The following is a 20,000-nucleotide window of genomic DNA, read 5'->3' on the forward strand; positions in this document are numbered from 1 at the left end:
TTCCTTTCTGTCATTTGTATCCCCAGGGCCTAGTCCTGTGCTGGCACATAGTAGTTGTTTTAGAAGAGACCCAACGATATCACCAGTGATGTTTTGACTTCAATGACTGTAGGAAATGGATTTAATTGAGGAAGAATTGTACCAAGACACCAGTTTCACTCTATCATTCAGCATCACTGAAGCCCAGGGCCAAGACAAAAGTTAGGATGAATGGTGGTAGCCCAGGATTCAGTGGATAATCTTGAAGTCTTCCATGTCTGACCAAGCTCGAATGCTCCACAGCACCTGCTTTAAGTCACCTTCATGGCCATTGGAACAAATTGTTCTGTTCTGCCCATTTCACCTTAAGAAATCTTCACATGCTTGGGGTAGACACCCCCCAGCTCATTAATGGGTCTGAGGGCCATGGGTTACCCTTGACCCAGTTGTAGCTCCTGCACATGCTACCATACCACCCTGAACACACAGATCTCATCTGATCTTGGAAGCTAAGCAGGTTTGGGTCTGGTTGGACCTTGGATGGGAGATCACCTGGGAAGACCAGGAGCAGTATGTTTTTTCTTGTGGCATACTCTGAGTATTTAAGGAGGACCAGCTCCTCTGGTGGGATAATTAGTATTCGGTGCCCTTTGGCACCTCCTAGCAGCCCAGGGAGGACCAGCACCTATGGGGGAAGGACCACTCTTCTGTGTACTATGGTGCTACCTAGCTTCCCAGGGGGAACTAGCATCTCTTGTTAAGGGCCAGTGTACTTTATGGTGCCACCCAGCTGCCCAGGGAGGACAACTCCTCTGGTATGAGGGCTTACTGAGTCCTTTTCAGCATTGCTCATCCACCTTTGGTGTCCACCTCTCATCTGGCACAGAGTAGACACTTAATAAATTGTTATTGAATTGGATTGGCTTATACACAAATAACTGTGCTCTCCCACCAGGAGATAAAGAAGAGAAAAAAAAGTCAATTCTTCCTTTGTTAAATCAAATGAGAAAACATATAAAATACTTTGTAAGCCTTAAAGTGGCATATAAATGTGAGCTACAATTTGCTCTTCTAATGATGGTTTGAATGTAGGGAGGAGATGAGAGAAAGGGAGAGACTGAACTGGAGATGCGACTGCATTCTGGGGAGCCCCCTACACCATCCTAGCTGCTGTCGGGTTTTGCCACCCAGGCCAATGACACCTTTTTTCTGTGACTCCTCTCCACTCTACTTCTCCTACAATATCCGTGGGACTCCAGTGTGGTAACTTGCTGACTCATTACCTTTCTAGTCCTATTATTATCTATGATTCCCCCTCCACATGTGCAATGCTGCAGCCAAAACAGATCTTTACTGTACTGTCAAATCTACTATATTTGCTCCTGCTATTCCCTATGGGATGATTTCTTTCCTCATTTCCTTCCTAGTTACCATGTTCCCTCAGGTCATCATCTTCCTCTCCCTCTAATTGGAGCCTTGAACTCTTTCCCAAGGCTGCAGCCATGATAGGGTGGTTTTACATTATTTTGATGGGGCCCATCCCATCTCTTCTAGGCATTTCTCTAATCAATCCTGTGTGTTTGCCAGGGATGGGGGGTGTGGAGAGGGAAGTACTACCCTTTTCTTTCTGTCACCCTCTATGCCTTGTTTCCCCCATCCCCCCCCCCCCATGAAAATGGAAGCTCTTTGAGGGCAAGAACTGTCTAACTTATTTGCTTAGCACAGTGGCTGAAATGTACTGGAAGCCTACAAAATGTTCTCTCTCTCTCTCTCTCTCTCTCTCTCTCTCTCTCTCTCTCTCTCATTCCTATCCATCCTTCAAGACTCTAGTAAGACATCATCTCTTTTATGAAAGCTTTCCTGGTCAATAACAACTTTTGACCTTCTCATGAAGCAATTTGCTTTGAGAATAATAATAATGAAGAAGAAGAGCTGACATTTATATGGTGTTTACAACATGCCAGGCATATTGCTAAGCCCTGAATAGTTATGATCCCATTGGATCTTAACAGCAACCTTGGGAGGGGCTACAATTCTTTTTCTCTTCATAAGATTTTTATCGTAACTTAGGAAACCTTCTATGGCACTTGTCTGTCATTTGCCTTCCAATTGTCTCCTATTAGATCTTATTTACTTATTAGACAGCAAGCTGCAAGAGGACAGGCATTATGGCTTATCTAAACTTTCTAATCTTCTGTTTTCTCTGCACCTAGTGCCCAGCACAGACCTCTGTGCCTAGCAGCCATTCAGTACCCATTTAGTAAGTGAGTACTGAATGAATACAGTCCTTTTTTGTAAGTGGAGGCATCCATGATAAGTAGGTTATTCAGTAGCCTTGGAGCCAAGAAGTTGTAAGTTCAAATCCTGTCTCTGACTTTACTAGCTAAATGAAAAGTCCCCTGACTTATCGTCTGCCTTAGTTTCCTCAGCAGCAGAATGGGAATAATATCACCCTTTCAAGGCTGTTGTAAGGCACAGATGAGAAAATGGCTACAAAGTGCTTTGCAAACTTTAAATGCTATAGAAATATCAGAGTTCATTGATACAAAGAGACAGTGTGATCTGGCAGATAGAGAAATAGCCTCATTGATAGTGGCTCCTCAGACACACTCCTGACTGTGTTACTCTGGGCAAGTCACTTATCCTCTCAATACTCTGGAAAATTTGGCTTCAGACAGTCCCTAGTTGGATGACCTTGGGCAAGTCACTTAACCCCGATTGCCTAGCCTTTGCCCTTTCGTCTTAGAATGTTACAAAGACAGAAAGTAAGGGCTAGGAAAAAATGCTCCAGAGGTTCTCAAAGACAAACATATATGTTGCAGAGAAGTTGCCAGTCTGCATTGGTAGAGAGAATTCTCTCTAATCAGTAATCTCTCAATTACTGAAAACACAGGTCCAGTTTGTATCCCTCTCTTATACATATCAGTTATATTTATAAATCTCTGTAGTCACTGAAAAACTGAGCTTTTGAGTCTGGAAAAGGCTTTTAATTTTTCTACGAATATGGGGAGTGAGTGAACCAAAGAGAAAGTAAGATCATGCCTTAATAAGTAACAGCGGAGCTGGTGCTTCTGACGGGCTGGTGGAGAGGGTCCCCTCCATCCCACATCAATCAGTAGCCCTGGGAAAAGGAAATTAGTAATAAGACAGAGAAAACAGCCACTCGGCATGGGCTTTTTGCCTTTGTTTTCCTTTAGTGAGTGGTCCAAGCCTTTAGGAAGCTCTCATACTAGTGGAATTTAAAATCAGTTTTCTTTCTTTAATGCCTCATGTTTCAGTGAGAGCCCAAAGTAGGTCAGTCAAAACAACCTGAGGGCTGAAAAGGAAGGGGCTTTTATTGAGGTGGATGATAAAGAAGGAGAACAGGGATCTTGGGAAAAGGAGGTGGAATCATTCCCTAAAGGCAGAAGCTCTTTTTTTCCTACCTCATACTATTGGAAGGGAAAGCATGTAAGCAGTACAATGAGGCACACAATGGTGCGGGGAGGAATGGGGCCATAGAATTATGGATTTATGGTGAGAAGGGACCTTAAAGGACATCGAGTCTGACCCTCTTATTTTATAAATGAAGAAGCTGAAACAAAACAGTTAACCGACATGCCCAAGACCAGAGGTAGAAAGTTATCTATTCAGGAAGGATTCAAACTCATGGCTTCCTAACTTCAAGTCCACTCTTCTATCTACTGCACAAACTAGCTGTCTTTAGGTAGTACCACCCCTATAGCACAGTGCTAGGTACACAAGGGCTCACATATACTTCTTGACTAACCAAAGAGTCATAAGATCATAGATTTCTGGCTGATGGTGCCATAAGCATCAACTGATGCCAACATCTGATTTTGTAGTTCTGTTTCATTTTGTTATGACACAGCTTGTTAGCGACTAGTTTTTTTTTTGCATATCACGAGTTAAAATGCTTTAGGAAACACAATTCTTTGAGAAAAAAAACGACTGGAATTTATAATATTCTCCGTTGGTAATGTACTCGACATATTACCTAGTAGTTGCCGAATGTAGAAATGCTCTTTATTTCATGGCAGGTGACTCGCTTCCCGGGATGACCTTGTCCACACGCCAAACACTTCCCCCTTGCCTCGAGCTGGGCACAGAGGCTTTTGTCTGGGTCAAATGCCCTGCTGCTCCTGAGATAAGGTCATTCATTGCTAAGCCAATCACTAATCATATTTCACCTTGGATGGTCTATTTTGTAAAGTGCACCAATTGGTGTCTCATAAATGAAAGCCGTCAGAAACAGATTGACAGGCAGAGTTTACAGGAAACTCTATGGGGAAACGTGATAACAGAAACATAAATAAACCATAGCAGTAAACTGATACTAGAAAGGGAACCCTGGAGAGAATCGTTAATGCATTTTTGTTCTCTTCGCTCTAATCCTATCCATCAGACAAGTAATGGCATTTCATACTCTCTGGCAAGTTCAAACACTGCCACTCGAGGTAAAAGAGTCATTTTGATGGAAAAACGTACCAGGGTGAAGTAACTTACTACACTCCCTTGATCCCCTAATTCCAGGTCTTGGAAATAAGCCCTTCCTAAGTCCAAACATACACTAGCCAAAATTGTAGGAAATGCTTGCTTAAAGCAAGGCATGCTATTCTATCAGCAGCCTAGTAGGAGTCTTATGGGAAGAGAAATCAGCAGAACTAGCCAGACTTCTGTGAGAGTGCAGAAAAAATGGGTTCCTCAATCTCTCTCCTTTCCTTTCCCCTGCGCCGTCACCATTTCTCCGTCATGGTTTTGAAAGCTCTTTCACACAGGTATCAAATGAAAAATTAGCCATGAACACAAATGAAACTCAGAAAACACATGAGCCCCGGCTTCTTGGGATGGATGGGATGGGGAGAAGATTGACGGAGCTCTTTAGCTCGAACAGCCAAGCCAGTGTGAGTCAGAATTCAGGAATACTATCTTTTTGGCTGGGGAAGTACTCAATGTGCGTTGCAGATACTATTACTGGGAGCTGGGGATGAGTCCTGCCTGGCATTCAATGGTCTATTTTTCTAGGAAAAGATTTTTCTCCTGTCACACACGCACACACACACAGACACACACACACACACAGACAGACACACAGACACACAGAGTTTTTTATGATTTTCGTTAGCTTTTCTGGGTAGCAACTTCTCCCCCTTGTAGATTGTGACCCATGTCATTAGGGAGATTAAGAATATCAAAGCTCATGAGTTCCCAGGCACCTCAGAGGCCAGCTGGTACATCCCTCTCAACTTATGGGTAAGGAAACTGAGGCTGGGCAAGGTAAAGTGACTTATCCTAAATGACCTTGGGAGTAAGCATCAGGATTAAAACCAGGTCCTCTGACTCCAGTACTAGTGATGTTTCCATTGTACTATCTAAGTCCTAAAGAGCAGCCAGGTGGAACATTGGGTAGAGAACTTGGTTTGGAATCAGGTAGACACATCTACATGAGTTCAAATCTGCTCTCATATACTTACTAATTGTATCACTCTGGACAAGTCACTCAATCTTGTTTGCCTTAGTTTCCTCACTTGTAAAATGAGCTGGAGGAGAAATTGGCAAATCACTCCAGGATCTCTATTAAGAAAACCCCCAAATGGAATCACAGAGATTTAGACACATCTGAACAACAACAAACAAATCGAAGTCCTAAGGGCATGCTAGAGGGACGTAGAGATTAAATGACCTGTCCAGAATCACAGATCCAGTTGTTTTGAATCAATGTGTAATTGACTTGGAGGCCAGCTCTCTGTCTTTATACCATGCTGCCTCTCTACAATAATAAATGGCTCCATCTACTACTAACATTTATATAATCACTTTACACACATGGTCTCATTTGATCATCACAACTACCCGTTGAGGCAGGTGCTATTATTGTTTGCATTTTACAGATAAGATAATTTGGGCAACGAGAGCCAGTGCCACACATGGAGGAGGTATCTTACGTAGTGTATGTATTCAAGTCTAGATTATGGTCCATCATACTTCCTGTCCACACACACTTACCATATTTCTATTACATGGAATGCTTAATCCTAATGCATCAGAGACACACCTCAGAAAATTAGAAAGGTCTCTTTGAGGAACTCTGAATGTTAAAGAAATGCAAAAAGGGTCTCAGCCGCCTGGCATTTAGGAAGGATGCCCTCCAGAAATCCACAGACTCCAAGCTGAGGTCCCTAATAGAACATTATTTTGTGGACAGAAATATTATCTTTGGGGGATTTGGTAGTCGGTAACAATATGGTAAAATCTTATTTCACTGACAATAAAAATAACATGAATATGTCAATAACCCCAGGGTAGAATGTCTCCTCTAGCATAGAAACTGCACCAGATCCTATTTACACACAGAAATAAACATCCTGGGCTCCTGTCTCATGTCCACAGGCAATATCGTAAAAGTCAGCATCATGAATATTAACCTCAGGGTAACACAACAGTCTGGTATTAATGAGGCATCTCATTCTTACTGTAATTTCAAAGTATCTTTAATATAAGATTTAGTCCTAGTGTTATAAGAAAAAGGTTTCTCTATTACCTAATATCAAATGCCCATATAAAATACCTGGGAGGGCAGCTGAGTAGCTCAGTGGATTGAGAGTCAGGCCTAGAGACAGGACGTCCTAGGTTCAAATCCAGCCTCAGATACTTCCCAGCTGTGTGACCCTGGGCAAGTCACTTGACCCCCATTGCCCACCCTTACCACTCTTTCACCTATGAGTCAATACATAGAAGTTAAGGGTTTAAAAAAAATAAAATAAAATACCTGGGACAGTAGTGACACAGTACATAGGGAAGCTACTTGGTCTTGGGCTTTCACTCCAGAATAAGGGCATTGTAAACAATTAATATGGTACAGGATCCTCTTAGAGCAAAATCCCATAGATCCACTTTTGTAATATCTCTTGGCTACATCTTCTCTCATCTGACATTGTCATCACTCTGGTTAAGGTACTCATCACCTCAGCCCTGGATGACCAAAATAGCTTATTGTTGGGTCTGCCAGCTTCAACTTCCTCCCCACCGGACTCCTTCAATCAGCTGTCACAGTGATCTTCCTTGAGTAGTGGCTGGACCTAGTCATCTCCCTGAACCCAAATCATCAATCCCAAAGGCTCTCTCCCATCATTAGGATGTTGATTTGAATCAGGAAATTCTATGGCAGAAAAGACCCTGGAGATATATATATATATATATATATTCCAGTTCAGTCTAATACAATTTAAATCCAATCTAATAAATAATCACTAAGAATTTATTATATGCAAGGCACTGTGATAGGTGACAAAAAGAAATTCCTATTCTTAGAGAGTGAATGTTCTATTAGATAAGAGGGCTGCTGGTCCATACCCCCTGATCAAGAAGAGAAAGGAGCAAACTTGTGAAGAGAATGGCAGAGATTGGCCCCAAACCTAAAGTTTTTAAGACTTTTAAAAGTAGATAATATATTAATGATATCAGCTGCAATGATCAACCTAACTTGTTTTTCATAGCCCTCCAAATTACAAATAAAATTTTGATTCTCAATAAAGTGACAGAGTTAAAAAAAATGTGACCCTGGGCAAGACACTTAACTCCTGTCACCTACCCCCTACCATTATTCTGCCATGGAACCAATACACAGTATTGTTTCTAAGATGGAAGGTAAGGGTTTAAAAAAAAATATTCAAAACAACAACTAAAGGAAACTGGGCATTTAATAATAAGAAATTAACAACAGTAAATATAGCTAACATTTATACAGTGCTTTAAGGTTTACCAAGTACTTTATATATGTTATCTTATTTGATTCCTACAACATCTCTTGGAATAAGGTTTTATTATTATTCCCATTATATGGAAGAGAAAATTGAGGCACAGAGGGGTTAGATAATGCACCCAGGTTTAGATGGGGTTTAAATGATGCACCCAGGTTTACATAGCCAATAAGCATTAGAGGCAAGATTTGAATTTCAGTCTTCTTGACTCCAATGCTAGTTGTCTCACAAACTAAGAAAAATTAAATGAAAGACCACGAGGGTATTAGCAGTCATTACTTTTTACTTGGATGGACAATGCTGCTCAGTCTAGATAACCCCTTCTTCATTTCGTCTATTCCTGCCCACACAGCTCCAACTCAGAAAGAGAAAATAAGATTAATGGGCTTAGGAAATAATGGAGTCTGGGTGCATGGGAGGTCATTTAGAATCTTGGGCACTTTAAGGGAAGAAAGAAAAGAACAAAAATGGTAGGAAGTCTCTTGCCTAGGGTTTCCTAGTGTTTTCCTTGAATGGGCAGAGGTGGATGGAAAAGGCAAAAAAGGGGGTTTTGACATATTTTTCTTCAAAATATTTTAAGAGCTTCAATATATCCTAGATAACATCAATAAAAGTTATTTAAAAAAAGAAAACATAGCATTACTTACCCATTCTGTATAGCAGCTGTGGGATCATAGGTCAAAGCCATGCCAGCCTAGAGATAGTTGGGAAAAAAGGAAAAATGATTAGAAAAATTCTCATTATCATGTCAAAAAAATCAAACCTTTCCTTTTATTCTTCCTCTTTCTACCTCCCTCTTCTCTTTCTCTGTGGCTCCGTCTGTTCTTATTCTCTTCTTCCTTTCAGTCTCTGTCTCTGTCTCTCTTTTCCCTCCTTAGAATTGAAGATAATTTCCTTTCTATGATTAGTTCCTTTTCTTGCCACACCCTTTATCCCCAGTGAGATGATGGGAAGTTCATTGCTTCCATATTGACATGCTAAGAGAAATGTGGATTCAATAATGTTCTTTTGTACTTATAAAGGAGGCCCTATCTCATCTAGTGTCCTCACCACTTTTCATCCCTCCCAAGAAGGCCTAAACCAGGATTTTCACTCTGATAAATGCAACCTGAACCTGTATGGTCAGAAAAACAAAACAAAACAGAAAAGCTATTTAACATGCATTGAACCATTTATAAAGAAAAAGTGCTAAGAAAACGATTATTTTAAAGGATTTATGATAAGGCAATATGTCAGAGCTCTTTTTCACTAGGATCCTGCTCCATCCAACACAGTGGTTGGAGGAGAAGGTCCTTAGCACCTGGGAAAATTAGTAATAATTATCAATCCAAAACATTGGTCTAATCAGGAGGATACAACCAGAGCTCTGCTTTTAATTTCATGATGTTATTCAGTAGTTTCAGTCACATCCAATTCTTTTTAACCTCATTTGGGATTTTCTTGGAAACCATATTTGGAGGACTTTGTCATTTACTTCTCCAAATCATTTTACAAATGAGGAAATTGAGGCTGACAGGTTAAGTGACTTGCCTGGGATCACACAGCTACAAAGTGTCTAAGACCAGATTTGAACTTATGAAGATGAGTCTTTCTGACTCTGGTCAAGGTATCCCCACCTGAAGTCACAAGGGGTAGGTTTAGCAAAGGTCTTGAATTAACTTTGTACTTATAGGATCCTATGACATAGGATGTCTAATTCCATCTTTGAATTGGTTAGAACAGGAAACCAAATTCCTGAAAAGGTAAGCAATTCTAATATTTATAGATCCAGAGACATAAAGACTCTCATAATTCATTTAGTCTAACTCTTCCATTTTGTAGATGAGGCCCCAAAAGCTTAAGCAATTCTTAGGATCAAATATTTAGGGTATAAACACACCTTTGAATTTATTTTATACATGAGGGAACATGGGTTTGGGCAGGTTCAGTGACTACTAGGCTTATAAAACTTGAGCTAGAAGGAGTCTCAGATTTTACAAATGGGGAAACTGAGTGCTAGAAAATGATTATTAGATCTTAATCTGGAAGGGACCCCAGAATCAAGTTCACCTTTTGTAGAGGAGGAATTTGAAAGCTGAGAAGTTAGGTGACTGACTCAGTAGTCATTGATCTAGAGAAAGAAGAAGGCTTCTAGATCATCCCTGCCAACACTCATTTTGATGATAAGGAAATGGAGGCCTGATGATGCTCAATGACTATTTGGATCATGGATCGAGCACTTAAAGTAACCTCAGAGGTCATCCAGTCCAACCCCTTCTTTTTACACATCAAAACACAGAAACAGGATCTCAGAGCTCATTTAGTCAAATGAGTTACAAATTTATTTCCTTATTTTTACAGAATAGGAAACTGAGGTTCAAATGAGTTAGCTTCCTGTTAGGAATAAAATCTCGAGTTAAAAGAGACTGCAGAGGCCATCTAGTTAAACTCCTTTATTTTACAGATAAGGAAACTGACTCCTAGCAAATTTGAGACTGAAACAAGATTCCATAATTATTAAGAGGCAAAGCTGGGTTATGACCTAAATCTCTTGAACCCACATGTAGCCCTCCTAACACTACATTCCTCAGGCTCCCAAGAAGTTTCTTCAGGTAAGAGTTGTCTGGGATAGATCATCTAGCTCCCTCCCAGTGCAGCCTACTTTTATGAACAAGAAGTTAATTTTATAATTTTCTTTAACTGTCTATTTTTTTAAGTTTGGTGTTGGCATGGGGGTTGTTGTAATTCTTAATTTTTTTTGAATTTGAAATGCTTTTCTAGGGAAATGAATTTTGGGGTTTTTTTGGGAGAGAGACTTCTGAAGTCGACTTTTCTCTAGGAAAACAAAAGAAAAAATTAAAAACAGGCAAAATAATTGCCTTTGCTGTTTAGATTTTTCTTTTTTTTCCTTCCTTTGGGGATTGGTGGGCTCCTCTGAATTTATATATTGATGAAGTTAAAATTGTCTGACTCCAAAGAATGTGGCTTCAATCCCAGCCTAACACGAATCACATATTCTAGTGGGCCTGATTGAAATGGGATAGAGACTTGGTGTTACCTCCCTCAATATCTTATTTGGTTTCAAAATGATTATAAGCATCAGAGATTTTCAAGTTGGAAATGACCTTTGAGGCCAATGCGTTCAACCCCTTCACTTTACAAATAAGGACTCTAAGCCTAAGAAGAGTTAAAGGACAAATGAATGGAGGCTGGACTGGAGGAGAAAAAGATTAGACATTGGGAGACCAACCAAAGGGCATATGCAAAAGTGATAGTTTTATGAATGAAGAGAAAGCAATGCTATGAAGGTTTAAAAAAGGGCTAGACTTGAAGACAGTTTGGCTACATGGAGTGAACAACAGTAAGGAATTGAAGATAACCTGGATGTTGCAAGTCTTGATATTTGGGAAGATGGTGATGTCTTCTACAGTTATAGGGACATTGGGCAAATGAGAGATTTTGAAGAAAAGATAGTATTCTCTTTTTAACACGTTGACTTTGAAATATCTGTGGAATATCCAATTCAAGATGTCCAAAAATCAGTTAGAAAGGTCAGGAAAATTGCTAGGACTGGATATTTACCTCTCAGAAGTATCTGCAATGAGATGGTACTTGAACCCATTAGAGTTCATGAGATGACCAAGGGAGATAACATATAATAAAAAGAGGAGGCCATAGATAAGACTATTGGAGGATATTCATAGTTATGAAAAGTAAGAAAAACAGATTGAGAAGGAAGACAGATTGAAGAAGAACTGGGTGGAAGAAGTCTTATGAATACCTGGAGTGATGAGAGTCTCCAGGAGAAGAAGGTGGTCAAAGGTGTCAAAAGCTTCAGACAGGTCAAGAAAGCTAAGGACCAAGAAAGGACCTTTAGATTTGGTAAGTTAGAGATCATCAGTAATTTTGAAGAGAGTAGTTTGAGTTGAATGATGAGGTCTGATACTAAGTTTGGAAAAGCTCAGGTGGTGATTCGACAAGAACTCAATTAGCAAGGTATAAAAATATTGCCTAGCTGCAAAGAAGGCAGGGCCAGGTGCTAAGATGGAAGGGGAATTTAGAGTAGACTCTCAGCAATTTCATGGTTTTCTCCAGCTCTGTTTAGAGATACATGAATAACAGTGAAGTGTTCAAATAGTGGGAGTAATCTAAGATTTTTCTAAGAAATGAGGTCAAGAAGGATATGAGAGTAGATGATGGCACAGAGCTGGTATGCCAAGGTGACAAGATAGAGAAGGGAGGAATGTATACCCACTGCAAGGGTGACTTGTTAAAACAAGTATGGGGATAGGGATGGGGAAGGAGGTCAACGTGGGGATGAATAATTGACTAAAGGGTCATAATACATAGAGAAAGCTAGAATGATGATAAAGGAATTTTGGAGATTCAGAGGGTGAGAGAATAAAGGAATTGGAGAGGTTTGGACAGGAAGAGCAATTGATCTTTTTTATGTCAAGATCTTAGAATCTGTTCTTCCTTTTGTCCTAAGGATTATAACAGGAACTATATGAAAAAGAAATATTCTTCAGGGCTACACTTACACATCCCAGGGTAACTTTATAGTATCTTTCCATTCTGCTTTATCATCATGAGCACCCCTTCCTCCCCAAATTTCCCAGCTGACATTTCTGCAACATTTGAATGTGGAAAAGTCATTTGAAAGACACGATTTCACTAGAACATCACAAAATCTCCATGAAGGAAGTGATTGTCCCATTTCTTTTGAACCTTTTCCTCCCATTTTAGAATCAATTGTCCAGGGTTCTACAATCGGAAGTGAATGAGGCCACATTTGAATCCAAGACTTCTTGTCTCTAGGCCTGACTTTCAATCCACTGAGCCACCCAGCTGCCGTAGATATTCCCATTTTACAAAGGAGAAGACTGGGATTTAGGGAAGTTAATTAAATGACATACTTAAGTGAGTAAGGAACCAAATCCCAAAGGCAGAAAACTGCATGGTAGATTTAAAGAATAATGAAGATATTGGTTTGACCAGAGTAGAGGGCTTTGATAAGGGAAAGATGAGTTGATCAAGTTGGAATGGGGCTACTATGGAAGGCCTTGAATGCCATGCTGAGGGGTCTGAACTTTTTCTCTTAGGTCAAGTAACATCTTCAAAGTCTTTTCAGCAGGGTTTAAAGTGACGTTTTAAGAAGACAAGTTGGCAGCAGTATGAATGTGATGAATTACACGGTGACTTTAGGAAAAGAGAGAAACCAAGGAAGAGATGATAACAATTCCTGAAATGCCCTGGAGCACCGAGGGCACATACATGGATGGTGGTAGAGGTAGAAATGAAGAAATAAATTTGAGAGAGATCACAAAGAAAGGACATGACAGGACCTGTTGCTTGATGGACAGGATATGGTAGGGAGTAGAAAAGGGAAGTCAGAAGATGTCTCCAAGGTTTTTAGCCAGGGAGACTGCAAGAATGATTTTCATAGCATTGATAGAAATAGGGTGGTCAGGGGAAGGAGCCGATCTGAGAGAAAGATGATGAGTTTCGATTTCAACATATTGAGTCTAGAATGCCAAGGGGACATCAGAAAGGAGATGTCAAATAGGCAGTTAGGGAAGAGAGATGGAGCTCAGGGCGAGAGATGTCAGTTTGTGAGTCATTCATGAAAGGATAATAGTTAAAGCCATAAGAATAAAAGAGATTTCTGCCTAAAATATTCTAGAGAGAAAAAAATATATCTAAAATTTTAGAGATGGTTGATTTTTGAGGTCCTCTAATGTTCAGGGATATAAGACAAGATGAAGTACAAAAACAGCAAAGGAAATGGAAAAGCAGCAGCCAGAGAGATAGAAGAAGAACTGAGAAAAATAGCAGCATCGACAGATATATTTCTCCTGAAATGTTCCACTCTCCAAAAGGGATTGGGGACATGTCTTTATTTTTAAACTGGCCTTCTGCCTACTTCTTACATATCTCCTATCTTCTCTAGGCATGGAAGGCACTACCTTCCTCACCTCCATCTTACAGAATCCCTCTCTTCTTTTAAAAGGCAGCCTAAGCACCATCCTATACGTGCAGCCTTCCCTGATACCCAGCCCCTCCAATGCCTAAAACCCTTCTCTCTATTGAACATTTAACCACTTTGCATATATCTATGTATATTTTCTTTACATTTATTCTATATGTACTTAGATTTGTATTTGTGGTCTCCTCAATGGAATATGATCTCTTTGAAAGTAGGAATGATTTAATTCTTTGTGGCACAGCGCCAGACAACATAATATTATTAAATAAATGATAATGACAGTATTTAGATAGAGCTTTTAGGATTTACAAAGTGCTTTATAAATATTATCCTATTTTGCCCTCCCCCCAAACCCTTGGTTCTATTATTATGCATATTTTAAAGAAGAGAAAACTGAGGCAGTCAGAGATTAAGTGATTTGCTGAAGGCCACATATCTGGTAGTTAAATATATCTGAGGTTAGATTTAAATTCATGTCTTCCTGTCTATAGGACTATCACTTTTTTTTTTAATAACCCTTAACTTCTGTGCATTGGTTCCAAGGCGGAAGAGTGGTAAGGGTGGGCAATGGGGGTTAAGTGACTTGCCCAGGGTCACACAGCTGGGAAGTGTCTGAGGCCAGATTTGAATTTAGGACCTCCCGTCTCTAGGCCTGACTCAATCCACTGAGCTACCCAGCTGCCCCCTAGGACTATCACTTTTGCTCACTGTATCATCCAACTGCCTAGGCGGATGAGTGAGTGAGAGAGAGACACACAGAAAAAGAAAGAGACAGACAGACAGAGACAGAGAGAGATTATAATGATAAGGAAGAAAGAAAAATTAGTTGAGAGAAGTCTAACATCAATTCAATGTCAAGAACTCAAGAAGAAGGACCTTCGCATGGTGGGTGGACGCCCAAGCTACGGATTTATGTGAATAGGTAAGTGATCCAGGAGAGGCAGTCAAGGACTGATTATGATCTGAATCCTTGAAGATGTAGCCATATTAAAGGTGCTTCGTAATGGGTCACAGGATTACAGACCTATAACTTGAAGAGAACTTGAGGTTCTTCCAATCCAACCCCCTCATTTTACAAATGAAGAAACTGAGGCCCGGGGAAGCTAAGCACCTCGCTTGACGTCCCATAGTCAGTGAGTATCAGAAGCAGAAACATGGAAACACTCGCATGTCACTTAAGAAGGCTCTTTCTCCCACCTCAAGCCAAGTTAAGCAATGTGCTCGAGGTCCCAGGATAATTATTTCTAGATGTTTTCTTCTAATAGTCCAAGTTAAAGGTAGCTGATAACTTGGTCAGAGCTGGGACAAAGCAGGTAGGTAGCAGAGGGTGTAATTTGGAAGCTAATTTTTGACACTTTGATTTCCATCTTGAGATCTTCTGCTAGTTCTGGGCTTGGCTTTGATTTAACTTTATAATCTTAATATGATCTTGATGCAGATTTTGCCTGCAATTTCCTTTTGTTTCTTCCAGGGAAAGTATGGAGGAAATGGATTTGCGTACCCTGTTTATCCCTCCCTCCCTTGAGCTGGTGCCATGAAATCGCCGCTATGTAATTACCAGGCATTACAGCCTGTTTACAAACTCCAGAGTCTCACAAAGAGCAAAATCACTCGGAACCAAGTGAAACTGTCACAGTGTACATGCAGAAAAGTGATTTTTAATCCTCTGGCCTTGAACAAGTCCTAGGAACAACATTGTTTTCCATTTTAAAATTCAACTTCAGTTTTCTGAGCAGAGAGGGTATTTAGCATTGATTTTTAAATGGGGTGGCATGAAGAAATGAGGGATTTAGGAGAGGACTAGTGTACTCACAGCTGCTTAGAAAGGCAGCTCTCAGGACTGCAGAAGGGCAGAATTCTGACTCTGAAGGGACCTTTAATAAATATCTCCTATGTGTTAAGCACTGTTCTAAGTGCTGCTGAATACAAATAGTTCTTCTCAGAGACCATCTGGAAGCAGATAGGCAGCAAAGTGGATAGAATACTGGGCCTGGAGTCAGGAAGACTCATCATCCTGAGTGCAAACCTGGCTTCAGACATTTACAGGTATGTCACCCTGTTTAAGTCACTTGATCCTATTTGCCTTAGTTTCCTCCTCTGTAAAATGAATTGGAGAAGGAAATGGAAAACCATTCCAATATCTTTACCAAGAGGACTCCAAAAGGGGTCATGAAGAGTTATAAATGAGTAGAAATGACTAAATAACAGAGACCATCTAATCCAACCATTTTCCCCAAAAGAATCTATTTTATAACCTAATCAAAAAAGTCATCCATCTACCCCTCCTTTGCCTAAGGAGCAGAGACATAGACTTAGTGTTGGAAGGGACCTGAGAAGACATCGAGTCTCATGTTTTCAGCTTTAGGGAGGAAACTGAAGCATAAGAAGTTAAGCTATTTGTTCAGTCACATCGCAAATCATTGCCTGAGGTAGGGCTTGAACCCAGGTCTTCCTGACTTTGAGCCCTGTGCTTTATCTATACTAGACAGAGCTCATACAGCAAGAGTCCATTCTCCCTCATTCTACTTTTAAGAAGCTTCAATTATTGGGTTTAGGGTGAAGACAACAACTATTTACTAAATATCTCCTATGAATTAGGCACTGTTCTAAGTGCTGCTGAATACAAATAGTTGTTCTCAGTTTACATTTCAAGTACATTTCAGATCATTACTTTTCTTCTCTTTTTTTTTAACCCTTACCTTCCAAGATACTGTGTATTGGTTCCAAGGCAGAAGAGTGGCAAGAGTTAGGCAATGAGGGTTAAGTAACTCGTCCTGGGTCACACCAGCTAGGAAGTGTCTGAGGCCAGATTTGAAGCCAGGAAATCTCTCTGGGCCTGATTCTCAATCTACTGAGCTACCCAGCTTCTCCTCAAAATCTATTACTTTTCAACAGAGCCTCACAGTCAGTCAGAAGGGAATTTGAGGGGCCATCAAGCCAACCCATGCCAGAAAGGAATCTCCACTAAAACATACCTGACAAATAAGTAAAGTCATTGTTGGGGAAGCTTCAAGGAGGGAGAACTCACTGCCTCTTTAGGAAGACCAGTTCTCCATTTCACTTTGGAATAAGTTTCATTTTTAGTGTTTAGTGCCAAACCTACATTGATCTCTTTGGAAATTCCATTGGTTTCTGGCATTTGAGGACAACCAGAAGAAGTCTAAACCTTCTTTTACAAGAAAGTCCTTTAAAACTTCTAGATGGCCATCATGCCTGTCATACTGTGACCTCCCTGCCCCTGACCTGTACTCCCTCATGCCAGATCTTCCTCTCTCTGTACAACCAATGGACAGTTGGACTTGGCTTCAGTCTCTATTTCACTCGTTAATAGTACAGGAGGAATGACAGATCATGGGTCAAGTCAGATGGAAAGAAAATATTTCATTCTGCAACTGTTGGGTGATCGAAAGCATGTGGCCTTTAAAGCCATAATATTAAAACTGAAAGATAATTTGGCAAGATGACTTGACCCAGTACTAACTAATACAAGACTCCATTCCTAAACAAATGTGATTTTGGTTACCCCTTGGTGTATGATAATTATATATGTATATATAAAATACATGTGTGTATATAGTGTGTGAAATGCATGACTATTATAAATGTAGTAAAACCCATATTTATATGGGTTAATATACACTATAAATGTTAATAAAATAATATTTTATAATGTAAAGATTAAAATTAATATACAATAACTAAGTATTATATTTTATAGAGTTTGTTAATAATAACTAAAGTAAAAAAGCTAGCTAACCAAGCTGCGGTCTTGAGGGGGAGAGAGAGAGAGAGAGAGAGAGAGAGAGAGAGAGACAGAGAGAGACAGAGAGAGACAGAAAGAGACAGAGAGAGAGAGAGAGGGACAGAGTTACAAAACTTATAAACAATACGTGAAGATGCAAATGTTGGGGAAGGGAAAAGGATTCTGTGAGATGGAGTCCAAAGCAGAAGAATTTTTAACTATTCAATACTATATATTATATAGTACTATACATAATAACTATACAATAATAGTAATATAGATATGTTGGTACTAATAACCATGAATATATATACATACATCTATATGAACACATATATTAAGATCTATTGAGGAAAGAGTAAAAATGGCAACTTGATCTGCCATCAGATCTGAGTTCAAATTTAACCTCAGATACTTACTAGTTAGGTTACTCTGGGCAAGTCACTTCAAGTTTGACTGCCTCAGTTTCCTCATTTATAAAAAGGGGATAATAATAACACCTACCTCCTAGGGTTTTAATGAGGGTTAAATGAGATATTTTTAGAAGTGGAGGCAAGAAGGCCGAATAAAAAGTACCTCCCCAGTCACAGGTGAGCAGATCTCAACTTTAACCTAACGTTCAAAGTAAATTAATAGAATGGGAAAATGAGCAACCAATAACAAAAAAAGAACTTGGTCATAAAAAGTTGCCACAGTGGCAAGGAAGTCTAAGACATAAGCTTAGAAGACAATAATGTGAAAATAGCTATAAGCAAAACTTCAAAGAAAATTGATAACTGAACCCAACCTTGTAAATAATTTGTGGAAGAGTTAAGGACAGAGATGAGAGTGGTAGAGGAAAAACTGGGGAAAAAATGAGGGTGATGCAAGAAAATTACAAAAAAAAAGTATTAATAGCTTAGTAAAAGATACACAAAAATACTGCCAAAAAATACACTTTAAAAGGGAATTGGTCGGGGGCAGCTGGGTAGCTCAGTGGATGGAGAGTCAGGCCTAGAGATGGGAGGTCCTAGTTTCAAATTCGGCCTCAGACACTTCCCAGCTGTGTGACCCTGGACAAGTCACTTGACCCCCATTGCCTACCCTTACCACTCTTCTGCCTTGGAGCCAATACACAGAAGTTAAGGGTTTAAAAAAAAAAGGGAGTTGGTCAAAGTTAAAAAGGATATTAAAATAAAGAATAACTTAAAAAGAGAGAGGTCATATTTGGAAAGTGCTTAGCATAGTATCTGATATGTAGTAGGTGATATATAAGTGCTTATTCCCTTTCTCTTCTCCTTCCCTATTGATACCAAGTTATCTATTATTTGACTCAGAAGACTTGTTTTCAACGAATACTATAAACTTCACTGGTAAACTCAAAAATTGTAGATTAGCATTCTTGTGAATAGACATCTTCTAAGTTCTTTGACCAGGAGAAGGCCTTGTTGCTCTAGTCCCATGGAGAATTGTTTCTTTATTCTCTTATATATTTTTATATATTATTTGCAAATAATATACATATGAATATAAATTTATATAGCATTTATATAGTATCTTTATTCTCTTATATTTTAAGGTACTCTACTAATGTTGCTGATGGCACACCCAGAGTATCATTTGATTATATCACTTTATGTATGAAAAGTCGTAAGCTAAAGTTTAAAGCCAGCAGATAAACTAAATTGGGGAAAATACCAGCCTAATATCAGACAGGGAACAGAGAATTCCTATGTTGCATTCCTTTATACTCTCTGTTTGATACCCTTCTAGAAGCCAAGGATGAGTTTCCAACGTGAGATAATTTATCTGAAGGTTATCCGATGCCTGTAAAGGATTTGAGGATGAAGAATTCTATGCAAGGACTTTTCATTAACACTCCATGTGACGTGTCACTTAATGTTCTCATTAACACATTTTAGGAAAAGAAATTAATTGCTAAAAGAAATAGGCCAATAATTAAATCTATCCTGTTTCTCCTAAAACAACACAGTAGACACCTTAAATCTTTTGGCAGTAGCATCAACTTGTCTACGACATCTAGAAATCTTTCAGTCGCCCTTTCTCCTCTAGCTTTGGTGTTTTTCGTCTTTCTACTTTCTTGGCAGGTTCTCCTGGGTAATATGGCCTTAAAATTCAGAAGTCATTGAATTAGAGTTTGATAGAACCTTAGAAGTTATTGTTCAAACTCTTCATCTTATAAATGAGGAAACTGAGGTTCAGAGAACATAAATGACCTGCGACTAGGGTCCTTAGAGGTAGAAGGAATAGTACTAAGGTGGTATTCAGCTAATATTATGGGCCAAATAATCATTTATGTGTTGGTAATGTAAAAATGTTCAAAACGTGAAAATGCTATATTTTAAAATCAAAATATATTAACATATCTAAAGATTTTATAGCTATTAAGGACATTGTTTATTTTTTTAAAGTCATTGATTGAATAGAAAAGCATCCAAAGCTAAAAGCTTTCCTTAAAAACTTAACTTCTATTAATTTTTGAAAAAATAATTCCAAGACAATGGGAAAGATTTGGCTGAAATGCAGGAAAGGGAACCAAGAAACCAGGATCTTT

At 39.3% G+C, this 20,000-nt stretch overlaps 1 protein-coding gene across 1 annotated transcript in view; it reads right to left on the reverse strand.

Annotated features, from left to right (window-relative positions):
* RBMS3 (RNA binding motif single stranded interacting protein 3) overlaps positions 1-20,000 on the reverse strand; it is a 755,361-nt gene that overhangs the window by 130,163 nt on the left and 605,198 nt on the right. Inside the window, exon 9 of the mRNA XM_044678877.1 lies at positions 8,387-8,433. Within this exon, the coding sequence (XP_044534812.1) occupies positions 8,387-8,433 (47 nt within the window). The remainder of the gene's footprint in view (positions 1-8,386; positions 8,434-20,000) is intronic.

This window comes from Gracilinanus agilis, chromosome 5, assembly GCF_016433145.1.
Source record: "Gracilinanus agilis isolate LMUSP501 chromosome 5, AgileGrace, whole genome shotgun sequence".
NCBI classification, from domain to species: domain Eukaryota; kingdom Metazoa; phylum Chordata; class Mammalia; order Didelphimorphia; family Didelphidae; genus Gracilinanus; species Gracilinanus agilis.